The following is a 20,997-nucleotide window of genomic DNA, read 5'->3' as shown; positions in this document are numbered from 1 at the left end:
TCGGTGTATTGTTGCAGTCCTGTGAGTAAACAGTTCCAAGTCAGTATCTGAGGGTGTTTTAATGCCCGTTTACTTGCTTTGTTGCTGTTTTCGGTGTTGTTCACATGGCATGGTTTCACCAGCACTGGGGCACACATGCCAGAATCATATTTTTTATCTTATTAAGCACAGATACTTTTAACCTGAAGCTTTGATTAAGCTTATGTGCTTGATTCATGGTGAAGGCTTGGTCCGGTCTACAGTTTATTCTGGGGGTTCACGGATTAGCAGCTGGAAGGAAGCACATTCAAGCATCCAGGCGCTAGTTCCAGCTCTATGTGTGACTGTAGTAAAGCTGCCAAGGTTTTGTAAAGCCTCTGTGTTCCTCCTACTAAAAGGGAAAAGTAATTCCTACCATCTGGTCCTTAAGAGCGTTGTATAGCATAAGTGGGAGATGCCTGCAGACCTCTTTGAAGCTCAAGGATAACAGCACTATTTAAATATAATCTCGGAAGTTAATAGTGATGTGCTTTATTTGCGTGGCATTTATTTTTTTATCCCAAGACATTAGAAATAAATCCTTACATTCCTGATGGGTGAAATTAAGAGATGTAGAGCTGTTGTATTAAAAAAGTAACTACATTTTAAATATTTTTATTCTGATTGCCACAATTTATCATTCCTTGTAACACTTAGTACTTTCATAATGCTTTCTTGTAAATGCTGTTTGGTTCTCAGACCATGGTCTGCTTTCTCTGATTGAAATGGTGAGATTTGGTGAGATTAGGATACTCATCCAATCTGAAAAGCCAGTTTTTTTTTTTAATAAAAGATCAGGATCATTTACCACCTAATCTGACAATTTATATAGTCATCCATTTTGATTCATTGTATAAAATAAACTTTTTCTTTAGAATGCTGGTGACTTCAAGTGGTGGGATCTAACCCCCCCCCCCAATTTATGTTTGTACATTAGCATTTTACTGATAGTCCCAGGGCACTCATAAACTTTAGGCTGCGCCTTTCATCACCTTCATCACCATGACAAACCTGGTATGTGTGTATAGATGGATGAAACAATGAAACAATGGGCTCCTTTGCCCAGGGTAGATTTTATCGAATTGTCCTTCCCTACTTGAAAAGGGCAATGTCCTGGAGGCTGGATATAACTTGGCCTACTCAGGCCCAGAGGCTGCAAGAGGGCCCAAAGGGGATGGCCAGTGAGCTCTCCATTAAAGAATTTTCTTGTTAAATTACAAGAAAATAAGTAAAATATTCTGCTAAAAATTGAATTAGGCTTAGGCTGCAGTGATCGTGACTCTCCCTTCTTGTGAGATAAGATGCTATGTTCTCTTGCTTTGAGTTGTTATGGGAGATTTAAAGGGTGTTGTTCTGATTGACGGGTTTCATGGGTCCTGATGGAGACAGAACCCTTGTGTGTTTCTGTATCTTCTTGTGTCACTTCCTAAACTATTAGTGAGTCACTTTTGTGTCTGGTCCTATGACCTCCTTCCGAACAGAAAAGAATGTAGTTTTTAGAGTGGAAGTTAAGATTTATCTGAAAGTGTTTCTCTTTTGTTGGAATTTACACATAGGTTTTTACTTGAGGCAGGCTGCTATAAAGCACTGCAAGAGCCTAACCTAGAGGTTACAAAAGCAGAGAAGAGAGCATTGGCAGTGAGAGATGGCTGGCTTCCCCTCACACAAGAAAAAGCCGTAACCACAAGCTTACTTAGATGTGTAGGAAGGACAGATCAGAGGCCATGGAAGCCGACAGTCTGAAATCGGGCTAAAGAGGCAGTGTGATCATCATCAAAGTCTCATGCTCTGGGAATGATCACACACTCACCCTCAACCTGCCTGGGGTGCAGTGTTTTGTTTCTTCAGATCAAGGCTCCATTGAGAGAGTTTATGGCACGGAGGACTGAACACACCCCAGTTGATTCCTTTTTGGTTTCCTTCCTCAAAAATGAAATTTATGTTTATAATTCACAAGCTAGAGAACCTATGTTATTCTTCTGTGGGGTGGCTGTGTCCTGTAAGGGTTTCCTTTACTCTGAGTTGCCCAGCCTGAGCCACCTTAGGAGTGCTTTCTGGGCCTGCCTGTAAGGGGGTGTGTGAAGTAGAGGCGGAGAAAGAGAACTGACAGAGTGGGTGAGCCCACTGTGAGCCAGACACTGCTGGCCACTGACTCTATGAGTTTATCAGATCAGAAATCCTTGCTTTTCAGATATATGTTCGAAAATTATACTCACAGGAAAAAAACATAAAAGGTCTGTGTGATCTACAGATGAACTGTGCCTGCTTCACAGGCTAGTGCATATTTTCCTGTGTCCCAGCTGCAGCAGTCTGGTTGTCCCTGAAGTCATTTATTCCTTTAAGAGGGAGATTTCCAACCCAGCTGCTCTGCCAGGCCTCCTACCTAGCCTGGCCTGTCTTCAGTGCTGAGCCCAGGCTGAGTCTGGTGCTGATAACACATTCTTTCAACAGGAAGTGCCTCCATTTTCAGTTGTCTGTGGGAGGGTAGAGGGCAGATAAGCTGTGAATGGAAACACAGAACAGATTTCTGCCCCACCCTCATGTACTTTGATCAGAGAAAGAGCGAGGACCTCCCGCCTGCCTGAACTGCCTACCAAAAGGAGGAAGGATGGTTCAGCTGTGGGCAATCTTAGGTGCTCCCCTCTGCTTCTGTCCAGGAACACTGGCCGGGTTAGGTGGTTGTAGGTTAGTGAAGCACCTGCTTTTGCTGAACTAAAATCCTTTCAAGGTTTTAACTAGATGTGGGAAAACATACCAACCAATTGAAATTTATGCTTGTAATTTTGTGTGTGTGTACTTGGGTCTAGGGTCATAAATTTTCTCTGATTTCCCCCCCAAATTGTATTGATTCTCGATAGGTAGCCCTTGAACATTACTAAAGAGGGAAAGACACTTCAGATGAACAATGATCTGTAAGCCAGGTTTCTTAAGGAGAGTTGTGCCAATTCTAGATTTCTTATATGGTTAGAATACTGGTTTTGAGTGTTTGTTGTCTTAATTTATGTGGAACCATGTTTCACGTGTACATATCTGGCTAGGTCCCAGCCGGCCCCTTCTGGCCTCCTTTCTGTTAGTTCTTCCACTCGGGTTCCTCCCTATTTTTTCCCTGCTACTTTATGACTCTTTCCTGGCTGGCTCCTCCCTCAAGTGGTTTTGCGTCATATTTCTTTTTAAAAAAAGAAATTTTTTTTAATGCTTATTTATTTTTGAAGGAGAGAGAAAGGCAGAACGTGAGCTGGGGAAGGGCCGAGAGAGAGGGAGACACAGAATTCGAAGCAGGCTCCAGGCTCTGAGCTGTCAGCACAGAGCCCAGTGTGGGGCTCAAACTCATGGAGTGTGAAAGCATGACCTGAGCTGAAGTCAGATGCTTAACCGACTGATCCACCCAGGAGCCCCATTTTGCGTCATCTCTCTGGTGCTAATGTCTTTAAACTTCCCCAAAGTTAGACAACACTACTCCATTCAGTTAAAACATTCAAAGGAAGGTATAGGTATAGGTGGCTGGCCCCACACTCTCTTGGGTTCCCCTGAAATACTTTTGGATGTACATAAATTGTACCGATGACATAGTTATATCCTGCTATTTTTCATTTAACATTGTAGTACAGGATTTTTTCCACTTTGCCACATGATCTTACTTTTAATAATTGCATAATAGTTCACAGAGCGGATATACCTTGCTTTTCCAAACCATCTCATATTATTAGGCATTAGATTATATCCATGATTCCCACTATTATAAGTAACCATGCAATGAATGTCTTTCTTCCCTTGTATATCCTCTCCCTTCCTTTGAATTCTTTCCTTATAAACACATCTCCAGAAGTGCAATAACAAAGTGCAGTAGGATATAAAGTTCTTGATAGCTCTGCTAAGGCATGTACCAGAATATAGCCCCACCGGCCATGGATGAGGGGAGTGGGGTTATCACAGTCTACTCAGATCTTATCACTGTAATCTCATTAATAAAATTTTAATTTTATTTAAGTAAGCTGTACATACTCCCAACATGGGGCTTGAACCCATGACCCCGTGATCAAGAGTCTCATGCTCTACTGATTGAGCCAGCCTGGTGCCCCATAAAAATATGATTTTTTATTGAGGTATGATTGATAAAAAAAAAATCTGCATGCTGCAGTATTTCCTGTTGAAATAGTGTATCCCCATCTACAAATAAGATTCTCAGGTGTTGGGCACAAGCACTTTTTCTTTTTTTTTTTTTTTTTTTTTTTTTGAGAAAGTCAGATGTCACTTTTGATTTCTAAGGAGCTGGTGTTTTTCAGGTACTCATCACTCACGTAATTTGGGATTTGCCTGCCCTTTGACGTAGGAGTTATTTTTGAACAAAGAAGACAATAGGCATTTCAGTTGGTAGCTTTTAGGATTATTGCTCAGGTGTTAAAGAATGATGTTCAAGGTATTAGGATTTCTTTAATGTGGTTTATTTGAAGAAGGCCTATGAGCCTTTTGAAGGCCTAAAGAAGCACCTTGGTTTTTTGTTGTTGTTGTTGTTGTTGTTTTTCTGCAGAGTTGTCAGTAACAGTTAGAAGAAGGTCACTACTGGGGCACTTGGGTGGCTCAGTCACTTGAGTGTCCAACTTCAGTTCAGGTCATGATCTCATGAGTTTGAGCCCACATTAGGCTAGATGCTGTCAGCGCAGAGCCAGCTTCGGATCCTCTTTCTTCCTGCCTCCCCCCCCCCCGCCCCCGCCGCCCCCTTCTCCCCAGCTCACATTCTTTCTCAAATAAAATAAACATTTAAAAAAAGACTGTCACTGTTGAGGTGGTTTTCACTTAGCTCTGAATGAATTCCATCACTACTCCCAAGTGATGGTGGTAAATCACCTGGTGAAGGGTGGAATTGGGGAGATTAAATTAGGTCTGTGCTCCTTAACAATAATAATAAAATACAGTGTTGTTTGCTTCTATTGTTTTCCTGTTGTCAGATGCTGTTGTAAAGGCATTATGTGTTGAATTCTTGCAATAACCCTCAGGACATAGATGCGTCTTTTACTTCCATTTTCTAGGTGAGGAACCTGAGGCACAGAGAGTTTTAGGTGAGGCCTTCTCGGTTACCTCTTCCACATTGTGTCCTTGCCTCTTTTGCTTAATCCTTCCGTTTCAGCTGCCTTTGCTTGAGAATGTGTCCTGCATGGCTCCCCTTCTGGAAGGCAGCTATGCTCACCACTATACCACCAACGCTGCTCAGCATGCATGGCTCCCCTTCTGAATATCCTTTCCTCACCAGTAATAACAGCTTCCCTAATGCTTCCAATGATAAGGCGCCATGCTCATGCTTTTACAAACATTGAATTGTCACAACCCTACTGATGGGTGATGTGAGGGCTAGTTTCTAATTTACCCAGGAGGAGACTAGGAGAGGTGACCTCACTCAGTAGCTAGCTGAACCAGGGTAATGCTTGGAAGTCCGTCGTCCCCACCATTGCAGGCTGCGTGTGGCCTGTCCCCAGGAATCCTTTCCCCTCTGTGATTCCTTTTTAAAATTTTTTTTAATGTTTTATTTATTTCTAGGAGAGAGAGAGAGAGACAGCGTGAGCAGGGGAGGGTCAGAGAGAGAGGGAGTCACAGACTGAAATAGGCTCCAGGCCCTGAGCTGGCAGTCAGCACAGAGCCCGACACAGGGCTCGAACCCACGAACCGTGAGATCATGACCTAAGCGAAAGTTGGACGCTTAACCGACTAAGCCACCCAGGTGCCCCTCTGTGATTCCTTTTTTGACCTATTGCTCCACCTCCATGTCTCAGCCGCTCATTTATCGTTCATGATAGGCAGTTGGTCATTCTTACTTTCAAGTATGTATGTGGCCTGGGAGCTTACCCAGGGAACGTCTGTCTCTCTGGGGCTCACAGACCCAGTGCCTGGCCCTCATAAACATCTTGCTAACGTTTCTTGTTGCTGACTTGTAGTGGTGACCACCCCTCTGCTATCTCAGCGTGTTTGGCCATGTGAGGCGGGCTGCTTCTTGAGCCAATCCAGGTACCCTCTTCGTTTCAGAAAGTCTTGTCGCGGTGAAGTCAGGTTTAGTCATAGAAATAAACGCACATATGTTTCTTTGGGGGGGAATAGGTAGATCATTATGAAATTGAGTGTGACATGTCAATTATAATTGTGCTCATCCTGTTAGTTGTATGATAGCTCCTTTCTAAAATGAGTAGTAAGGGAATATCACCCTTTTCTATATTTTGGGGGGGGGTTAAAACTGGGTCCATGATGGGTTTGGTCATAGTGGAGTTTCTGGGGAATTAATGGCTAAAGTTAATTACCATATTTATATGGGTCACCAAATCTGTAGCTTTGTTGGTGTGTTTGACAGAATTGTTTCAGCTATTTCAAAATTTAAGTTTTCAACATCTCAGTGATTCTGTGAAATTTGGTTTTTTATGTACCGAAAGCCCACAGTTTAAGTCTTATGTTAAAGTGTTAATTAATTAATTAATTTACAGTGTTTATTTTTGAGAGTTTGAGCATGCAGGAGTCAGGGGTGGGACAAAGAGAGGGGGACAAAGGATCCAAAGTAAGCTCTGTGCTGAGAGCAGTGGGCCCACCGCGGGACTGAACTCACCAACTGTGGGATCATGACTTGAGCCAAGATCAGTTGCTTAATCGACTGAGCCACCCAGGCACCCCTAAGTTTGTGATGATTTAACAAGAAGTTTGAGTGTGGTAGTACTGTTGTTGCTGGAGTTTTACAAACCCTAATTTTTGCCAGGAAAGGGATGGATTGGTTGGCTGTGAGGGACTGGCTTTGGTCTCTCCAGTTGAGAGGAAGTGGGGATGGGCGGATAGGAACTCCCATGGCCAGACCCTCTGTTCCAGCCTCATGCAGTCATTGTGAAGAGTAGAGAGAAAAACGAGACTATTTGCTCCAAAAGAGCAGAACCACACTGACTTCCAGGCCCCCGAGTGGAGGCAAGGGGGCTCAGCATACTTTCATTCAGTTCAGCCTGTGTCTGGTGCCCTGTGTTTCTCTGAAGGAGATGTAACATCAGCTCAGCCAGACAAATGAATGTTTTGAAAAGCACAAAATATTCTAGCTGTGTCAGAAAACCAAATATCCAGTAATTTATGGGATTAAACCCTGAAAGCCAGGAAGGAATAATGAGCTTCAGAGCTTTTTAGAAGGAAAAAGCCATGATTTAAGTATGGGATCATGGCTAGTTTTTAATTTTTTATTATTTTTATCTTTATTTTTTTAATAAACCTTTTGCTTTGAAGCAGTTTTAGAGAAATTGCAGAGAGCTCCTATACCCCTTGCTCAGTTTCCCCAGATGCCAGCCTTGGGTTTCCACGATGCTTTCATCCAGACCATGGAAGCAGCACTGGTCTGTTGTTGACTGACGCTAGGCTCTGTCCCCAGGTGTCTTTCAGCAGTTCTTCTGAGCTTGCTCTGAGCTCTGATAGTTTTTCAGTGAGCCTCATTCAGCCTCTGGATGACAGTAAGGCCAACTTCCAGGCTATCAGGCCTAAGACCACCGAGGTGACCGCCCTTCACAGCGGAGCTGTGCCACATCTTGTCACAGGGATGCTGGCCCATGGCCCTTCTGCAGCCACAGTGGCTTCCATTCTTTCTCCAAAAAAATGTGGGATTGCTTGAGAGAGTGGTGGTCTTTCTTCTCATCTTTTCTCTTTGGTAGAAAAGGAGGGCCCTGCTGATGGGGTGGTTGGCATTCAGTTGGAAGGAAGGCTGGTTCGTGCAGACTTCTAAGCTATGCCAGTTGTCATTGCACCCTGTTCTTTCCCCTGGGACCCTGCCTATTCACTTGTGCTTTTCTTTAGATCCTGTAAGTCCTTATCTGGAGTGTAGCATGCATACAAACCCTGGGGAAACACCGCCGTGTTTCCTGTGCCTGGCAGGAGGGGATGGCAGAATGTTCTGCAGGTTGTGGCTGATGCATGTGTGCGGGCTGCTTTGCAACATCAGAGGTGATGTGTGTGCTAGAACTCAGTGGTGAAGGACGAAGCAGGAAGACGTGTTGTGTTGACATGTTGGGGCTTCAACTTCTGGGGGCACTGTGTATGGGTGGGGCACTGTCTCTGGATGTTGTTGATGTCACTGACCCCTGTTCTTTATTTATTTATTTTGGGGGAGGAGGGTGGAGAATGGGGGGAGAGATAAAATTCTGAGCAGTCTCCATGCTCAGCACAGACTTGATGTGGGGCTTGATACCACAAACTGAGATAATGACCTGAGCTGAAGTCAAGAGTCAGACCCTCAACCGACTGAGCCACCCAGGTACCCCATAGTTAGATATTTTTTTAAAAGTCAAATGCAACTTTTTTCTCGAATTGTAGTCTAAACATGATTTTAGTTATTTCGGTTTGATTCTACTAAATTATACCATGTTTTCTATTTGGCCTTTCTCATTTGGATGGAAAGAATGAATGAAACAAGAGAAGAGTGATCTTTTGTTTCAACAAATGATTGCCACCACCATGACAGATATAAGATGTTAGCATTTTCTTTATAATGTGGTCTGCCTTCAAAATGGCCAGTTCTCCTTGAAAAGAATTCAGGTAAATGAAGTAGATATTAAAAACTGTGTACACGTGGGTTCATTTTCCATGAAGTCAGTGCTCTCATTTCTCATGCCTCGCTGAGCTGTGTGGCTTTCCATGTTAGACTTTGGCATAACTGCTAAGGTTGTAGCTCTTCTGTGTGTGTGTATGTGTGTGTGGGGGGGTGCTCTGCATTTTCTCTTTTGAAATGATTAGACTGTGTGGGCATCATTAAGACCTATTTACCTAGGCGGTGTGGTCTGTTTCACTGCCAGAGAGCTGAGAGTTTGGCACTTTTTACAAGTTGGCCTCCTGAGTTTCCTTTTCCTATCTTTGTCCAGCTGCGCATCTTGCCGTGTAGTTACTGCCATAAGTTCTCAAGTTCACAGGAGAACGTTTCTAAGAGATTACATGGCCGGGGCTAGGTCAATGGCACCATGCAACACGGTGGGCAGCTCTCGCCCATCTCTTTTGTCCCCACGTGCTGACCTTGCAAGATGGTGCCGCCTGACAGATTTATCGATAACTGTCTCTCCCCTTGTCTTTCTCCTCTCTATCCCTCTCTTCTGCCAGGCGGGCGCTTCAGTGATGTCTGGTGCGGGAGACAGCACTAATCCCGAGAACAGCGAGCTCAAGTACTCAGGTCAAGATGGGTTGTACATAGGCGTCAGCCTGGCCTCGCCGGCCGAAGTCACATCCTCGGTGAGACAGGATTCCTGGTGCGCCCTCGCCCTGGCCTGAGCCCGCTGCGGGGATTTTGTCAAGCCGTCCAAACCAGGGCGAGTATGCTGACAGAACGTTCCTCTGACGTGTGATTTCCGTGCCTTTATTTTGAAAGAGATGTATTTCCCAAGAGGCTTGCCTCTGCCTTACCACCCTGCCCCTGACTCTGAAGAACCAGAGAGAAGACAGAGGGCTTCCAGGGGAGGGCCAGTGCAGCCCACAGCACGTCGCCTCCTCCCTGGCCACGGCCACTTCCAGCCAGCCTGCCTCGGCCTGCCAGGAGACCTGACGACCACTGTGCCTCTTCCAGAAACTGGGACTAGGACCGGGGCCTTGCCTGCTAAGGAATATTGAGAGATTTTTTTTTAAAAAAATGGTTTTATGTGTATTGCCCCAAATCACGTGCTTCTTCTGATCGGTTTTGGTTATTCCAGAATTTCTTCGTACCTTTTCCCCACCCGAATTTCACATGCTTTCATGGAGAAGACCATTTGAGGCCACTTGGTACACACCTCTGGAGGCTGAGTCAGTTCGTGAGGTTTCTCGTCAAAAATATTACTCCGTGTGCAAGACTGCATTGCAGGTGTAATGTACACTGTGACTGACGGCTCTCAAAGTTCATGTTGTGGGACTGACCTGAGGTCAGTCGGGATTTGTAAACAGGGTAGCAAACAAGATATTTTTCTTCCATGCAAACAATAATTTTTTTAAAAAGTGCAATTTGCGTTGCAGCAATCAGTGTTAAATCATTTGCATAAGATTTAACAACATTTTTTATAATGAATGTAAACATTTTAACTTAATGGTACTTAAATAATTTAAAAGAAAAATGTTAACTTAGACATTCTTATGCTTCTTTTACAACTACATCCCATTTCTATATTTCCAGTTGTTAAAGAGAAATATTTCAAGAACAAATCTTCTCTCAGGAAAATTGACTTTATCCATCTGTTAAGAATTTTTATACAAAAACACCAATAGCCCCTCTTTATTTTACTATGGAATTTGTGCTGGAAAAATTGCAACAGAACTTTACTACCTAACAGATAACATTTGTAAATACTCTAGGCATCTGTACACACTACGATGAAGTCTATCGTGTGACTAACCCACAGGCAGGTTGGTTTACATTAAATTTTTTAAGAATGGGATGTCCTATGGAAACCTATTTCACCAGAGTTTTAAAAATAAAAAAAAAGGGTATTGTTTTGTCTTCTGTACAGTGAATTCCTTCCCTTATAGTTTCCTTTTGATACTGTATGTGGCTAGAGATATGCCTATAAAACAAGTGCATGTGATGTTTGTAAATTGCCTTTTGGCTTTTCTTTCAATGAATTGTCCTTTTGGAGCTGCTTTATACCTTGGTTTATTTGAAGTTGGCACATGGAGTCAGTTATCACCTTCAATTTCCACTGGGGACAACTTTAATAAGTGAAAAGGACCCAGTATTATATGACTATCTGAGGTCATAAACATTCTGTTTAGGGCTACTCCCTATAAACATTAAAAAAGTCCAGAGTTTCTTTCCCTCTGAATGAAATATACTCTAGGACCCAGAAACAGAACAGTTTTCCTTTCTAGTTCCTCCTTTTGCAAAGTGCCACCAAGCCTCCACATTCACCTGAGGTCGAAGTCTTTGACACTCGGCGGAAGATAGAAAAGGATCTGAACAGTCTTGGGTTTTGGAAAAACAGGAGACTGTTTCATAACACAATGGTGGCATTTATTTTGGCTCCTGAAGTGTGGAGCATTTCTTAACTTCTTTTCTTGTATGCTTATAGTCATTCTGTGGGGCCAGTGTGAGTCTTTTAAGAGAGGGGAAGTCTTGCTTTATGGTGGGTTGTATTGCCAGTGAAACTCAAGGCTAGGGAGTGTGTGTGTCTGGGGAGGTCCCTGAAGCCCACATACACCGTACAGTGGGCTAGAGCAATGGTCTGGGTGTGGAGTCAGATCCCTAGGCTGGAGGTCCCTGCTCTGCATGCAGGAGCTCTGTGGCCTTGGGCAAGTTATCCCATTCTCATCTTCCTCATCTGTAAAATAAGGCCAATTAACATACAACTCCTAGGATAATCCACGTGAAGAGCCTAGAGCAGTGCCTGGCACATAGTAAGCACTAAGTGTTGACTTTGAAGGAAGGTGGCAGGAGCTCTTACAATGTGGGGGTTTTGAATGTCTTACTCCCTGAGGGGTATTTAAAAGTGTATGGTGTATGAGGGTCTGGTGCCCCTTGGCTCACTTGTACTTCTTGAACAAAGCTAGGGTGAGTGAAATGAGGGATCCCCCTAGCTCAAGGGATGGCAGAGTTGGGGGGAGGGAGCACCTTTGGGAGACACCAGTCTGAGTTTGGCTTTTACAGAACAGGGTTGGTGTGACAGCAGAAAATAATTGTCCCGACTGACTCCTTTTCTCCCCTTCCCTCTTATGGTTCTTGGTTCTCATTCTTTGAGTGCTTTCTGGTGGGTTGGGAGTTCAAAGTTAATATGCTCTGATTGGAAAATTAATTTTTCTTCTTGGGGCTTCCAAGTAATCTTTTTTCTGGAGGTGGTCTCAAATATTGCCCCTTCCAAACCTAAGACAACATTGGGATACTAAAGCTTTTTTTCCCCCCCAGAATTCTTTCCCCTCTGTGTTCTAGCTTTCATGAAATAAATTATAAGGAGCAGAACAAAGGAAATGGGGCTTCTTGTCCTAAGACAATGAACTCCCTTAATCTGGGGCCTTTTTAGTGATAACTTTCTCACCTGTGATGGTATAAAGAAGCTTGATATTTTTTTAAAAATTTTTAATGGCTTTTGAAATTTAATTTTGAGAGACAGAGAGAGACAGAGCACAAGTGGGGGTAGGGGCAGAGGTAGACAGAGATAGAATTCGAAGCAGGCTCCAGGCTCTGAGCACAGAGCCTGACATGGGGCTTGAACTCACTAACCATGAGACTGTGACCAAGAGCTGAGGTCAGACATTCAACCGACTGAACCACCCAGGTGCCCCTCAAAAGGAGGTGCATTTAAATAGATGGTGCACTTCAGCTTAGAGTCCTCAGACCCATCACTGTGGGTTGCAGAATTCCTGTCCTCTGTCACCCATGGCTGATTTTAGGCCATCTTACATAACTGAAGGCTCTGTCTGGGGTCTCTCTTCGGGGTCATTTTGTGTTGTTTCCTGGTGCCTATAGGAGGGTCAGGAAAGCAAAGGGAGCCATTCATTTCCCCCTGCAAATAAATTAACTTCTTGCTCATGGGAAATGCTTTCCCCCTTCCTTGGAAATTTGATGTAATTTCAGATCATAGATAAATTGGCAGCTAGGAGGGCAATCGAGCATTTCTTGAGGCTATGCCAGATTCCAGGCTGCTTTTACTTGGGGGCAGTGTGGTAGCTTTGATACCTCAAGTTCTATGTTCTGGCATTTTCCGTATGGTCTTCAGATCCTGTGACTCTAAGAGGGAAATAATAGGTGTGAGTGCAGGTGAGGTGAGATGGGGGAGCAGGGATCAAGCATTCATGCAGGGTAAGGCAGCTCTTGCTCATTAAAATGCATTTTGTTTCTGGGTTGAACTATCAAGTCAGCTTGGCAACACTTTTATCTATCCTCTGTTTGAAGCTCTAATGGGCAGTCAGGTATGAATCTGATTATTTTAAATGAGAAACCATTATTGATAAATTTGTTAGACTAAATCTTCCAAAACAGGATCTGTGGTAAAAATTCAGTACCTACAGCTCTAGCCACTTGAGGCTTCAAGATGGATTCTTTGTGGCTGAACCTTTAGCTGCAGCTAAAGCAGACCTTTCTGCTCTGCTGTGGTCCCTGGAGGTGATGGAGGGGGTGTTGGGGGGGAGGGGGGTCAGGGACAAGGTGGTAGCCATGTGTAGGACCTGCAGAGGAAAAGAATCACATGGTGCCTTCAGTTAGTTCAAATGCTGAAAGCCTGAGTAAATTCATAGGGACTTTGAATAAAATAAATTATGGTTGATACTTAAAAAATAGCTTCTAAAGGAAAAAGTTAGGATGTTGTAGGTACACTTTGAACCTCTGAGTTAGACGTTAGAGCAAGGGACCACGCTGCCACCAAGGACTCTGGCATCTCCCATATCTCCACTGGAGAACTGGTGGATCAGGGGGTCTGCACGGCTCTTCCTGCCCAGTAGCTGGCACAGGGAAGTGAGCATTTGACAGCTGATACCACTGTTTTAGTTCAAGAGATACTTATTTTACTTGGAAGCTTTTTTTTTCTTGTTTGGTTTTAAAGAATGAACTTAAAAAATGGCTAAAATATAGCAATTAAAGGTGAAATAATGTTTAATTAGAAGAAGGGCTTATATTTCAGTCAACAGTAGTTCCCTGAGACCCCTTCACTTTGGTCAAGACATTTCCTCTCTCTGGACCTCAGTCTGCAGATCAGCCATAAAATGGAGAAATCAGGCAGCAAGGTTGTTCACAGGTCCCTTCCATCTGCATTCGCTGCCCGTGGTCTCACATGCAGATTATATGCATGAGTGACGGTGGGTCTGTGGGAAGCTGGCAGACCTGGACTGTCCTTCTAGCTCTCTTCTGGTTCCCTTGCCACCTCAAGTCTTGATCTATGGAGGCCATGTCCTCCTGTTGCCTCAGACCACAGAGGGGAGAATCCTGGTCATATTCGTGAACTTAGGGGCTTTGTAAGAGGTGCTGCCACATCCCCTGAAGCCAAACCTGCTTGGTCTGGGGCCCCTGATATAAAATTTATACAGCGAGACAGACCCAGACCGGAAAATGGAAACGTCTGGCAGCTGAGCAGCTTACAGAACACGGGAAAAACAGCTTTGCTTTGCTTGGCCCATTGCTTCAATATCTTGTAGTTGGTTTTTTATTTCTTGGAAACAACCAACTTTTCATTGCTGTTTGCCTTCTGTGTCTTCTCTTTAGCCATTAAGAGTTTTCCTCCCTGTCTCTCCACCCCTTCCCTGTGTTTTACTCTTATTTTTGTGAACTTGGTTCCTTTAACACTCCAAGACTTGTCTAAAATAATAATAGCAAATATTTATCTAGCACTATGTACCAGTTTCTATACAATGTGCCGCACATATGTAGATTTATGTAATCCTCATACCAGGTGGATGAAGTGGTGCTATCCCCATTTTACAGATGTTGTCTACAGAGGCACAGAGACGTTAAGTAACTTATGCCAGGCTACACAGTGGCACAGCTGGAATTTGAGCCTTGGGAGTCTGAAAGTCTGGCTCCAGAGCACATGTTCTTAATCTCTCCGCCATACTGTCTTTTCATCTCTATTTAAAGGAGAAGAAATTGAAGTATGCAGAAGGGAAGCCAGAACTGCCTGAGAATTGAGGCTAGGTCTTTCCTGTGTCCACTAGCATCTCAGAAATAGGTAATTGTGACTTGCAACACAGGCATGCCTAGATTGAAGACCCCTTGTAAACGTCTATGTTTCTTTAATTACAGGTTTCTTTAGAACACAGAAGGTAGTGTGTAGTTATTAGCTGTGAAGTAATGAATTCGGAGGGGTTGTGCTGTGTAGTAGCAATTCACTTGCCTTCTTTTCACAGAACTTCAGGTGAGGCTTCTTATGTTCTTACCTATCTTGCAAGATTAGGGTAAAGCAAAGTATAAAAAGCTGGCAAAATTATTAATTGTGGTTAAAACTGCACATGAGAGAACAAGGAATACTTCATTGTGGTGTCAAATCTTGCTATGCTTGATTGTGCCAAGGAATATTTTTTCAGAAAAAAACTTGTGCAAGATGTTGGCAATGATGTCTTAGGCTTTATCTTTTTAAATAAGTGTTCATAGTGCTTACGTCATTGTTGCTATTATTATTTTGATAAGTGTGCATTACTAATGATGCTCTTTGTCAGGGGTTCTCAAACTTCTGTTTGCTTGAGAATCATGTATAATGTTTGTTAAAATTGCAGAGTCCTGGACTCCTTCCTCAGAGACGTCCTGTGTAAGGACATCTGATTCTGCAGGTCCTGTGTAAGGCTGAAGAATGCTTTTTTTTTTTTTTTTTTTTTGGCCTTGCATTAATTAAAATTTCTTGAATAGTACAAACTTCGAAAGTTATAAACCGCCCTCCTAACCCCTGCTCCTGAGCCACTCTGTTCTTCTCCCAGATGTAACTTCTTATTTCTTGTATTGATAATATGCATTGACTATCAGTGCATACACAAGCATATACAAGTATATAGACAATCTTTCTTTACACATGTGGTAGCATACTACATACATTGCATTTTGCTTTTTTCACTTAGTATTATCTGGGTAGTTCATTATTTAATCAGCGCCCTATTGAAAACATTTGTTTCCAGTCTTTTGCTATTCCAAGTACTGCTACAATTATTATCCTTTATCTGTGTCATTTCACTTATATGCAAATATACCAGTGAGATAAGTTTCTAGAAGTGGTATTACTGAGTCAAGGGGTATCTCTACTTTTTTGATAGATATTGCCAAATTGGTCTTACAGAGATTGATCCAATTTACACCCTCATAGGCAATGTGCAAAAGTGCATGTTTTCCCTTAGCCAAATGATTTTGTTATCTTTCTGATCTTTGTCATTTTCGCATCTTTGAGTTTTGTTTTGCATTTATCCTGTTGTGAATGAGGTTGAACATCTTTTCCTATGATTAAGAGCCATGTGTGTAGTTCACTTATGTGAACTCTTTGCCTGATTCTGTTCATATTCTTTATCTATTTTTTTTCTATTGAGTTATTGGTTTCATTGATTTGAGAAGCTCTTTGCATATGAAGGACATTAGCCTTTTGTCTGAAATATACTTTAAAGATATTTATTCCTGGTTTTTCATTTGACTTTGTTTATACTTAAAAAATCATGATGATCTTTTCTTTTGTAAAGGTATTTCAGTTTACCAAACTTTTCTTTTATGGCTTTGGAGTTTTGTATAATATTTAGGAAAGCCTTCTCCACTGTTAAGATTATTTTTTTAATCCCATGTTTTATTCTAGTACTTTCATGGTTTTGCTTTTGAGGTTTACATTTTGTTCCCATCTAGAATTTTTGTTTTTGGTGGTTGTAACATGTAGAGTATATATTTAACCTTATATTTTTCCAAATGGCAACCAAATTGTCCTACCATCATTTCCCGAATAATCCATTTACCTCCCACTGATTCAAAATGGGAATTAAAAAAATATGTAAATTCTCATATGTATATGTATTCTTGTATAAATTCTTATGTGGATATATAATATAAATTTTTATATATATTTGGCTCTATTTCTGGATTTTTCTATTTTGTGCCAATGATCTGTTTATTCATGCTTTGATACCAAATTTCTTTGACTATTCAATGTATTTAGAGGGCTAACCCCTTCTCATTAATCTTTTAAAAAAAAGAAATTGATCACATTTTCGCTTATTTATTTTCCATAAAACTTTAGAATTGATTCGTGCAGTTTAAAAAAACCCTATTGGTATTTCTATTGGGATAATATTAAAATTTTGAATTAATTTAGGGAAAATTAATATCAATTTTGTTAAGTTTTCCTGTCCGAGACGAAGTATCTTTTCATTTGTTTAGATATTTTTTGTGTCCCTCAGAATTTTAAACTTTTTATTTAGATCCTGTGCATATTTCCAGTTAAGCTTATCCCTAGGTTTTTCACACTTTCTGATGTTAGTCTAATCTTTCGAATTGGTTGTTATATCTGCTAAGCGTATATTAAGCTTGTTTCCCAGAATCATCCTGAATTTTCATATATTTTTTTGGTTGATTCTCTTGTGCTTTCTGGGGGGATATGCAGTTTCTATTTGTATTGCTAATGGCTTGGGTGTTGGTGGGAAACCCTGCTCTTGGTGTTGCTTGGATGAGGAAATACATACCTTCTAATGTATTTGTTCACTTAAACCATGGATTCATTTAACTTTAGAGATGGAAGAGACCTTGCTGAGGTCCAGTGGAGGAAGCTGAATCTTAAAAGGTTAAGTCCTGTTGGCCAGTGTGTCCTGGGTTTCCAGACTCTTGACTCCGTGGTCTTGGCTCTAGGCTAGGCTGAGAGGTCACTAAATGAAACTCGAGACCTAAACATTGTGAGCAAAAGTTTGGCTTTGGCAGTGGCCAGTAACTTCTGCTACTCAGAGTATTGCTTCATTAATCAGTTTAGGAATTAACAAGCTACTGAGACTTAGGCCAATAGAGTTTTCAATGATTGCGTATGTCCCCAGACACCAACTCTGAGTTACCTCCAGGGAATAGCACAAATGACTATTGGTCTCCAGTGAATCATCAGGCTACATTTGCTGGAATAAATGAAAGCATTGTGAGAGCAGAAAATCAGGACCAACACCTACACTTGCTAACCCAAACAGCTTCCCTTTCTGAGCCCCTGGAGATCACTTATTACCAAATGGACAGATATACTCTGCAAAGTTTTTGTAGGCCTCACAGCTTGTAAATAAGAGACTGCATTCTTTATACTCCCTTCTTGTTGAATCTGGCAGAAGGAAGATCTCTGGCTCCAATCAGCTGGGCAATGATCAGTAGCTAGGCTGGCTGAGAGTGATGACTCCAGTCAAATGAACTTTGTAAACCACTATATGTAATTTAGAGCACCCTATATTTTGAGAACACACGCCATCCTAGTCATGGAAAATCATCTTGGGAATACCTGTTGTGTATATAGAGCCATACTGAATACCAATAGGTCTGTGGGAGACACACTCACATAGGTTACATAGTATTTAACATTTCTATAACTCATCATCCCTTTGCTCTTCCTTACACATGTATTATTCCTTAAATGCTTTTACCAGAACTTCCTTTTTTGTTTATTCTATTCTTCCATTTACATTTTGTCTCATACTTGAGTCTACAACAAACATTTCTGATTTTTTGATACTACTAGATTCATTGGTGAAATTTCTAGTTGAGCCTTTCCAGGAGAAATTCCAGGAGGTGCCTCCTTTCCTTTACAAATGGGTGATAGATTCTTTTATTTTGGAACTGACTATAGAAAACCTTTGGTGGCTGTATCTTGGATTGGGGCAGTGGAGGGAGCTGCTCCTCCATTCAACCTTCCTTCCTTCCTTGACCTCTTTGAAGCATTTGATATGATGGCCTACTCCATTTTTCCTGAAACCTCCCCTCTTGACGTTACGTGATGTTATAAATAAATCAGGAGTGTAATGAAGTGGAAAGACTGTGGACTTTGGAGTCATGCAGTCGTGGGTTTAAATCCTGGCTCCACACACCAGCTCTGTGGCTTGACCAGGTTACTTAAACTCTCCAGGCTGCAGTATTCAGTGTTCAAAAAGGAGAGCAATATTACCACTTGATAGCCCTCTCATCAGCTTTGAAGCCTCACCAACTTCAGCTTTGTGAAGGGAGAAGCAGCATTTGTAACTCTGGGCATGGAGCTAACATAGGGCCCTTATGAGCTAGACATTCACTAATCTAGTTGCTTTTTATTGACCATATGCAACCTAGAAGAACATCATTCATTCATTCTCCATCTATTAAGCTTCTCCAAAGAAACAGAACCATATATGTGCATATGTATATGTATGTATATCTTTACGTGTGTATATATCTTCTCTCTCTCTTTAAGGAATTGACTCATGCAGTGATTGTGGGAGATGACAAGGTCTGAAATTCATAGGGCAGGCCTGCAATTTGATGACTCAGTTTAGAGTTGATGTTGGATTGGGGCACCTGGGTGGTTCAGTCATTTAAGCATCAGACTCTTGATTTCAGGTCAGGTCATGATCTCACATTTTGGTTCATGAGATGGAGCCCTGTGTCAGGCTCTGTGCTGATAGCATGGAGCCTGCTTGGGGTTCTCTCTTTCCCCCTCCCTGACTTGTGTGCATGCACACGCTCTCTCAAATAAACTTAAAAAAAAAGAAGAGTTGATGTTGAATCAACACCCATTTATGATAAAAACTCACAACAAAGGGGTATAGAAGGAATGTACCTCAACAAAATAAAGGCCATGTATGACAAGCCCTCAGCTAACATCACACTCAATAGTGAAAAGCTGAAAACTTTTCCTCTAAGATCAGGAATAAGACCAGGAGGCCCACTCTCACCACTTTTATTCACCATAGTATTGGAAGTTCTAGCCAGAGCAATAATAGAAAAAAAAATAAAAGCCCTCCAGATTGGAAAGGAAGAAGTAAAACTGTCACTATTTGCAGATGATGTGATATATATATACATAGAAAACCCTAATGACTCCATCCAAAAACTAATAAATGAAATCAACAAAGTTGCAGGATACAAAATCAATAAATAAAAATCTATTGTGTTAGTATACACTAATAAGAAACTGTCAGGAATAGAAATTAGGAAAATAATCTCATTTTTAATTGCATAAAAAAGAATAAAATACCTAGAAATAAATTTAATCAAGGAGGTGAAAGGCCTGTACAGGTACATTGAAAACTGTAAGACATTAATGAAATTAAAGAAGACACAAATGAAAGTTATTCTGTACTCATGGAGTGGAAGAATCAATGTTGTTAAAATATCTATACCACCCAAAGCAATATATAGATTCAATGCAATGTCCATCAAAATTCCAATAGCATTTTCACAGAAATAAAACATAATCCTAAAAATTGCATAGAGCCATGAAAGACCCCAAATAGCCAAAGCAATCTTGAGAAAGAAGAACAAAGTTGGAGGTATCATGTTTTCTGATTTCAACAAAGCTATAGTAATTATTATTTTTTTAAATGTTTATTTATTTTTGAGAGACAGAACATAAGCAAGGGAGGGGCAGAGAGAGGGAGACACAGAATCAGAAGTAGGCTCCAGGCTCTGAGTTGTCAGCACAGAGCCCAATGCGGTGCTCGAACCCATGGACCGTGAGATCATGACCTGTGCTGAAGTCGGACGCTTAACCAACTGAGCCACCCAGGTGCCCCAAAGCTACAGTAATTAAAACAGTATGGTATTGGCATAAAAACACACAGTCAATGAAACAACAGAGAGCCTGGAAATAAGCCCATGCATAAGTTGTCAGTTAATTTACAACAGAGGAGCCAAGAACATATAGTGGGAAAAGGTCAATCTCTTCAGTAGATGGTATTGGGAAAACTGAACCACTCTCTGACATCATACACAAAACTCGAAAATTAAAAATGAATTTAAAGACTTGAATGTAAGATCTGAAACTATAAAACCCTTCAAACATAGCTGGTAAGCTCCTTGACATAGGTCTTGGTAATGATTTTTTTTTTTTTATCTAACACCAAAAACAAAGACAACAAAAGCAAAGATCTATCAGACTAAGAAGCTGTACAGCAAGAGAAGCCATCAAACAAAATGAAAAAGCCATTTACTGAGTGGGAGAAAATATTTGCTGATTGTATATCTGATATGAGGCTAATATCCAAAACATATAAAGAACTCATACAACTCAGCAGCAATAAAACAAAAAATCCAATTAAAAATTGGGCAGATCTGAAGAGATATTTTTCCAAAGAAGACACACAGATGGCCAGCATGTACATGAAAAGGTGCTCAGTATCACTAATCACAAGTAAAATGCAAATCAAAACCACAATTAGATATCATCTCCCATCTGTTAGTATGACTATTAGCAAAAAGATAAGAAATAACGAGTGTCGGTAAGGCTGTGAAGAAAAGAGAACACTTACGTGGTATTGGTAGGAATGTAAATTGGTGCAGCCAATTTAGAAAACAGGTTGGAGATTCCTCAAAAAATTAAAAAACTAAAAAATAGAACTACTATATGATTCAGCAATTCCATTTCTGGGTAT

General features: G+C 41.4%; 1 protein-coding gene across 5 annotated transcripts in view; it reads left to right on the top strand.

Moving 5' to 3' along the window:
* The window catches only part of GATA6 (GATA binding protein 6), a 32,447-nt gene extending 21,881 nt beyond the window's left edge, over positions 1 to 10,566 (top strand). For 4 of the 5 annotated variants that reach the window (XM_039218370.1, XM_039218369.1, XM_039218379.1 and 1 more), the window contains one exon: positions 9,109 to 10,566. In XM_039218370.1, the coding sequence (XP_039074301.1) occupies positions 9,109 to 9,276 (168 nt within the window). In that variant the 3' untranslated portion in view covers positions 9,277 to 10,566. Of the gene's footprint in view, positions 1 to 5,045; positions 5,076 to 9,108 lie in introns of all 5 variants that reach the window. The other variant, XM_039218384.1, reaches the window with a different exon arrangement.
* Positions 10,567 to 20,997: the final 10,431 nt, after the last annotated feature.

Source organism: Hyaena hyaena, unplaced genomic scaffold, assembly GCF_003009895.1.
Source record: "Hyaena hyaena isolate Hyena2069 unplaced genomic scaffold, ASM300989v1 scaffold_14, whole genome shotgun sequence".
Taxonomy (NCBI): Eukaryota; Metazoa; Chordata; class Mammalia; order Carnivora; family Hyaenidae; genus Hyaena; species Hyaena hyaena.
The sequence above is the reverse complement of the archived record's forward strand: the minus strand, read 5'-3'. Positions and strand labels throughout refer to the sequence as shown.